The following is a 7,904-nucleotide window of genomic DNA, read 5'->3' on the forward strand; positions in this document are numbered from 1 at the left end:
TTTTGAGGAGCTTGCGACTGAATCGCCTGTATATTTTTTTTATTCTACAACAGTTCAGAAGTCCACACCGACAACACCGAAGCAGAGCTCTCATCCTGTCCATAAAACGGCCAGCGCCGTGGCGTGATGATACGCATCCGCTGCAAAGTGCAAAGCCACCGGAGCAGAAAGCTTGGCGTAGCTTTGCACTTGTGACTTGTTGAGCCATGGAGTTCAAGCACCTGTGCCTGGTAAGGTTCAAGGAGGGCATGGTGGTGGACGACATCATTGAGGAGCTCACCAAGCTTGCCGGGGAGCTCGACACCGTCAAATTCTTCGGGTGGTATGCATTTGCATTTCATTTGTTTTGTTCCAAAAAAGGGATTCCATCTTTACTGCATGGTACACTTCAAAATGTCTGCTACACCTTTACTGCACCAGTGAACAAAAACTATGTCAGATTTTAATTGAGCAACAACAGATCAGGATTAGGCATCGCCATTCAGAAGTTTTTCTATCTAGAGTTAGGTTGATTGCTCCTTGTGTTGGGTTGTAGGGGAAAAGACGTGTTGAACCAGGAGGCGCTCACGCATGGCTTCACCCACGTCTTCTCCATGAGCTTCGCCAGCGCCGAGGACCTGGTGGCGTGCATGGGCCACGAGAAACACTCTGCTTTCGCCTGCCACGCTGGCCACACCGACAACAGCGAGGCAGTTTTTGGTTCCTCATCAAGCAACAGCAGCTGCCCCCTAGAAGTTCAAAATTCTAATGGCGACGTCCAACTTCGACGAGTAGCACAGCACGACCACGGCTCCCGGTATCCTCTCTGTGAACTTGTTTTTACCTGTATAATCGCCACTATGATGTGCTGGACTTGTTACAATTTTGAGGAGTTTGCGGCTGAATCGCCTGTATATTTTTTTGTTCTACAACAGTTCAGAAGTCCGTGTTATTCCCCCGAGCGAACGTGCACCCTCAAGGCCTCAACTCTGTAGTGCCTGAGAAGCCACATGGGTAAACGGCCTAGGCAGAGATGGAGAAGGGGCGCAAGAAGCTGCACGCCAGGGATGCACCTAACTTCTTTCAGCAGGTCATGTTGGAGCAGCTCCTACTCACGTTCCCTCATTCCGCTCGGCCTGTTCCACACATGGATTGTTCTTGGTGGAATTGGTCAACATGAAGGAGCTAATACTACACGCGTTAGAACTAGTCCCTTCAACTTGTAGTCGCTTGCTTTTGCAAAAAGTATTCATCTTTATTCTATTTACATGAGTAGCTTTCAGTGGTGGTGGCTCTGATTTTCTTTGGGAGGTGGATGAGAACAAAGGTGTGTGCGTAGTAGAAAAATGATACCCGAACATTGCATTTCTCTTTGTATATAATGTGGTCATTTTGTTACTATTTGGAATATCATTGGATTGCTCTGATTCTAAACATGCGGTGTAATATCTTTGGACTGCTCTTATTTTAAAAACAGTTTATAAAAAATGGAATTGCCCATTTTTAAAGAAAAACTAGTAGTTTGAGTATAAATCACGGAAAGGTCTCTATGTTTACCAGAAAATTATGATTTTCCCGTTACAAAAAAAACCGAGAAGCTCAAATTAAAAATATAGAGCAGTACAAAAATAACAGAACACTTTGAAGCAGATATTTCACTGTTTCTAAATTAAAAAAAAGTACGACTGAAGCGACAATTGAATCCAACCTTCCCAGGCATCACCATTCTTCCTTCTCGCCTATCCAACAACGCGCACCGCCGTCCACTTGTGAGGCTCCACCCACTAGTATAAGAGACAAGACAATTTTTTACATGAGAACTTCATCTATTACTGCTCAAAATTAAGGGGAGTTCGATTGTTTATGCCTGTGGGGCTGTAACCTTTTTCATTTGACTACCAAAAAATGTGTGGATGTGATGTGTGTGTGTGCTTAGTACACAAAATGAGAAAAACTATATTTTCTCATGTAGAACGAAGAAAACAACCGAGAAAGAGAAGGAAGTTCGATGTTTACTACAAATTATTGAGATTTTTTCATTACTAAAAGGAAAATAAAACTTAAAAAGGTGATTGTCTCGTTAAAAAAACTAGAAGTCCAAATACATATAATAGAGTGGTTCAATGCTTATTACTACATTAGGATTTTTTCCGTTACTAAAGAATAACCCAAGAAGGCCAAATTAAAAAAATAGAGCAACTCAAAATTTATAGAGAAAATGGAATTTCCCCGTTCTACAAAAAAACCTAGAGGTTCAAATTTAAATAATGGGGAAGTTCAATGTTTATTACAATATCAAGAAGGTCAAATTAAAAAAACCCGAGCAATTCAAAAAGTTTAGAAAAACTGATTTTTTTTTCCCTTCTTTTAGAAATAAGACATAGAAGTTCAACTTTAAGTAATTGAGCGGTTCGATATTTATTACATAACCAGGACTTTTCCCCTTACTAATGAATAACACCAAGATATCCAAAATTAAAAAATATGAAGTTGTTTGATGTTTATAAAAACTTAGATTTTCCCCAATGCTAAAGATTAAAACCAAGAAGTTCAATTTCAAAAAATGGAGTAGTTCAATGTATTTAAAAAAACTCATTTTTTCATGTTACTAGAGAATAAAAGTAAGAAATTCAATTGGAAAAAGTGGAGCATTTTTATTTGAAAAACTAGATTTTTCTAGTTACTAAAGAATAAAACCAATAAGTTTAATTTCAAAACAACGAAGAAGTTTGATGTTTCAAAAAAAACCCTATAATTTCCACATTTCTAAAAATACAAAAATAAAGTTCAAATAAAAAAAGGTAGAGTGGTTCAATGTCTATACAAAACTCAGATATTTTCACGTAACCGAGAGAAGTTCAGTTTGATAACTGCCAGAAGTTCACGTACTACGTGGTGTGCATGAAATTTCTATATGAAAGAATTTTCAATGTATGAAAAAAACGAATGAAAAAGCAAAGGCCGAAAGTTTTGTTGCTAGAAGTTCAACTGCTCGGCGTGAGATAGTTCAAAAATTCTCGTGAGAGAGGTTGAACAAAAATACGTGACAGAAGTTAAAGGTGAAAACATCAGTAAGTTCAACTACTACACGGAATGCATTTCAGACAAGAATATAAGAATAGAAAACAAAAAGCTTAAAAGGTTTGTTGAAAGAAGTTCAAGGGCTCTATCCAGGGAAGTTCAAAAATTCTTGCAAGAGAGGTTCACCTTGTATTTTGATGTTCGATTTATTTGTATAAAAATCAAATATAATTCTTTACTCAAAATATAAAAAGGTGAAGTTCAAATTGAAATAACAGAGAAGTTCGGAGTTTATTAAAACCTAGGATTTACCTGTTCAAAAAATAAAAAAACACAACACCATTTTTTGCACTTTTAAAAACAACTCATAAATGAAAAAAATGGTTGAGAAGTTCAAGTGCTCAGCGAGGAAAAGTTCAAAAAATTCTTGTGAGAGAGGTTCACCGTGTATTTAGATGTCCAAAATACATAAAAAATATGTTGTTTTTTGTGTTTTAAAATAATTCTCTCAAACTAGAGAGAAGTTCAAAGTGATAAACAACCGGAAGTTCATGTACTACATGGTGTGTATTTCATATAAAGAAAAATACAAATAAAGTTAAACAGGGTGAAGTTCAACTACTTCACGCAGTGAAAAAAACAGCAAAACAGAGTGAGGTTCAAAAAGACATGCCCGCGAAGTTCAACTACTTCATGCAGTGCATTTCCATTCGCGATGAAGGCAGAAATCATGATCTTGTCATTTTCTAATTTACTTCAAAATGACAGGAATATCATTTGTGTAAGTTCAAGTCCCCGGTCGGAGGAAGTTAAAAAAATTATTGTGAGAAGGGTTTGTACAAAAGGAAAATCATTTGTGTAACACTAACGAATGGATGAGGTAAATTACAAACAAAAATATGTCACAGAAGTTCAACGTGAAAACAGCAGGAAGTTCAACTACTACACTGAATGAATTTCACATGAAAATCTTTTAAAACTGTCGCGAGTATGAAAAAATGAACAACACGAGAAACTTGCGTGTTTACAACAGCTTTCCATCGGTATATCACCTGCTCAATTCCGGTGAATGGATGGAGAGCTACTTGCAGTGGATGGAGATCTACGAGCAAGAAAAGAACGTGAAAAAATAGAGTGAAGTTTAGGTACACGCGCCGAGAAGTTCAGGTTCTTCACGCAATGCATTTTCGAAGAATCTGTTTCGCGATAAAGGCAGAACACATGATCCCGCCGTTTTCGAAATTACTTGAAAATGGCTAGGAATCAGAGAAAACCATCAAAATGAAAAGGTTTAGCATTTTCCGTAGCTTTTCAGCGGTATATTATTTGTCCCATTCCGATAAAGTTTGTAGAAATTACGGTGAAAATACGTTTTTCGCCATTTTCGAAACTGACTTAAAACCATAAAGAATTGGGAGAAACAATACATACCAAAAAGTTTCGCATTTGTTCAAGCTTTCCAACGCCATATCATTTGCTGCATTCGGACGCACGGTTAAAAAATTAGCTCGAAAATACGAACTCGGTAGGACTTGGACCATTTTCTAAATTACTCTTAAACCATTCAAAATTAGAAAAAAAACTTTCAAGATGAAAAAGTAGCGCATTTTCATAAGCTTTCCAACGCCGTATCATATGCCTCCATTGGATTAGCCGTTTAGAAATGACATCGAAAAAACGAACTCAGCTGTTCGGTTTACGAAATTTTACGTTTTTTCAAATTACTCTTTAACCATAGGGTATTAGAGAAAACTTTGAACATGTGGAAGGAGCGGTTTTGCAGCAGCTTTCCAACGCCATATTATATGCCTCATTCCGATAAACGGTTTAGAAATGCGATCGAAAATACGATTCACGCTTTTTGTGCGAAGAAAAAACGGTTTTCAAAACTGCTCTTAAACCGCTTATATTTTGCTAAAAATTTAAGTTGGGTAATGATATTGGTGTCCATAGCTTTTCAACGTATATCGCAAGCCCCATTTGGGCAATGTTGGCGGAAGTTCAACCTAGTTCACAGGGAAGTTCAACGTACTACTAGCGGGGCAGGTCAAGTTGTGATCAGAATATTATTCTGATCCCGTGATCAGTATAGTGTTTATGTATATATATATATATATGCATATAGCAATTGAACACACAAGGAAAAGCTGTCCACAAGCCGAGCGCGCTGACGGACGCGAGCAGAGCGCGCCAATGGACACGAGCACAGCGCGATGCGGTGGCTAACAACGAGCATAGTGCGCTGCGGTGCCTAATGGTGCGTCATTCAAGCCAATCAAAATAAGACTGGAACGAACATGTCTGTATTGATCAAAGAGATCGCACATATCTGTATTGACTAGAACGAGAATGCAATAGCAAAATAAGAATTAAGGACACGATGATGCGATCGCAGTGGTGGTTACAGGAGGCAAGAAGAAAGATGCATCCATCAACATACAACCTCCTCCTCCTCAACTCAGTGCGCCGGCCGGGCCACCGACCGGTGGCTAAGGAGCGGCGGCTTGTGTGGCGAGGTCAAGGTGCTTCTCAAATAAGGCATCCAAGGCTTCCAGCCGGCTGAAGAAGGCCAACGTCATAGCGTCCTCACTGGCATTGTAGATACCCATGTACATGATTCATTCGTACACATGGATGTGTAGGTCGATGGTTTCTTGCAGGGCGAGGCGCCTCGCGGCGAGCGCGACCTCCAGGTGGACATTCTTCGTGGCGTCGGCGAGCAGTCGCAGGGCCACCGGTGCTTCAAAGAGGTTCCGGCCATGGAGGCCGATTAGGGTGGCAGGCAATGAGGAGCCCAGGCACGTGGGCTGGAGGAGTACAGCGATGTCGTCCATGAGCTTCTTGACGACGGTGAACCTGTTGGTGCTGCGAACGATCATCTGGTACAACTGAGAGTCGTAGCTGGCGTCGACGGCAGCCATCCACCAGTCGGTCGCCAACACCGTATGGAGACGACCCACGATGCCATGCCGTAGGCCGGCATCGTGGACCATCTAGCACAGCCGCTGGCTGCTCGCGCGCATCGCCGCCATGGGTCTGGAGTGGGCACTTTTGCGCTTATTAGTGTAGGTGCTTAGGCAAATTCTTAGGTGCGTACGATGTGGTAGATGCATTGGAATGGAGGGGCGCCTTTATATGAGTGCAAACTGCGTTGCATTCACATCATGCTGCCTCTTTTCCCGGTCCTCCCATTACTTCCCTCATGCATTCACACGATGCTAATTGAAGGAGGATACATTATTGGTCGTTCAACATTTCGGGAACCGCTACCCTCTCCCTCGTCTGCATTAAAGCCGTATTGGGAACTGCATCGCCCGCTGTCAAATTGAATAGTACTGCGCCGCCCCGCTAGTGATTCACACGGGTCATCCAAAAGAACCGTTTGTGTTCAAGAGATGCACAAATCCTGCTCTCACTTTGCATACAGGTGTTCTATCTGAAACCATCATGCTTGTTGTGAGAAGCTCTGGTTTGTGAGAAGCATATACCCAAACTTGCCCCAAATGGGACAAAAACTTTACCACGGCATGTTGATGCCGCTCCATGATAGCATGCCAAGTTTCATGAATTTCAGACAAGTTTTGGATTTACTAGAATTTAAAAACCAGGTATCTCAATGTTTGCGGCCAAGTGACGGTGGCACGGTGCTTGACATTCATTCCCATTTCTTGCATGGGACCTAAGCATGCACCCCAAGGACCAAAGATTTGATTTTTCAACCAATTTACATGCACCGTAGCATGTGCATGTAGTTCAAATTTGAATTATGCACATAAATGCATTGAAGACTCACTTAATGCATAAAAATGTCCAAACGAACCCCGAAAATCACAAAAAATAACACAACACTCCTGTTGTTCTATGTTGACACGAGAAAATTTTTGAAAGCAATTAGAGGCAATGGATATCGTTTCGCCCCCAAAGTTGGGGCGTTCCCTACCGAAACCATCATGCTTGTTGTGAGAAGCTCTGGTTTGTGATAAGCATATACCCAAACCTGTGCCAAATGGGACAAAAACTTTACCACAGCATGTTGATTCCACTCCATGATAGCAGACCAAGTTTCATGAATTTCAAACGAGTTTTGGATTTACTAGAATTTAAAAACCAGGTATCTCAATGTTTGCGGCCAAGTGACGGTGGCACGGTGCTTGACATTCATTCCCATTTCTTGCATGGGACCTAAGCATGCACCCCAAGGACCAAAGATTTGATTTTTCAACCAATTTACATGCACCGGAGCATGTGCATGTAGTTCAAATTTGAATTATGCACATAAATGCATTGAAGACTCACTTAATGCATAAAAATGTCCAAACGAACCCCGAAAATCACAAAAAATAACACAACACTCCTGTTGTTCTATGTTGACACGAGAAAATTTTTGAAAGCAATTAGAGGCAATGGATATCGTTTCGCCCCCAAAGTTGGGGCGTTCCCTACCAAAACCATCATGCTTGTTCTGAGAAGCTCTGGTTTGTGAGAACCATATACCCAAACCTACCCCAAATGGGACAAAAACTTTACCATGACATGTTGATGCCGCTCCATGATAGCATGCCAAGTTTCATGAATTTCAGACAAGTTTTGGATTTACTAGAATTTAAAAACCAGGTATCTCAATGTTTGTGGCCAAGTGATGGTGGCACGGTGCTTGACATTCATTCCCATTTCTTGCATGGGACCTAAGCATGCACCCAAGGACAAAGATTTTTTTTTCAACCAATTTATATGCACCGGAGCATGTGCATGTAGTTCAAATTTGAATTATGCACATAAATGCATTGAAAACTCACTTAATGCATAAAAATGTCCAAACGAACCCCAAAAATCACAAAAAATAACACAACACTCCTATTGTTCTATGTTGACACGAGAAAATTTTGAAAGCAATTAGAGGTAAT

General features: G+C 40.6%; 1 protein-coding gene across 1 annotated transcript; it reads left to right on the top strand.

The window, feature by feature from the left end:
* The first annotated feature begins 206 nt into the window (after positions 1-206).
* On the top strand, positions 207-997 carry LOC125518925. The gene is made up of 3 exons (XM_048683815.1): positions 207-322; positions 536-825; positions 915-997. The coding sequence occupies exons 1-3, from the start codon at positions 207-209 to the stop codon at positions 995-997; spliced, it is 489 nt and encodes a 162-aa protein (XP_048539772.1).
* Positions 998-7,904: the final 6,907 nt, after the last annotated feature.

Source organism: Triticum urartu, chromosome 7 (genome assembly GCF_003073215.2).
Source record: "Triticum urartu cultivar G1812 chromosome 7, Tu2.1, whole genome shotgun sequence".
Classification (NCBI taxonomy): Eukaryota; Viridiplantae; Streptophyta; class Magnoliopsida; order Poales; family Poaceae; genus Triticum; species Triticum urartu.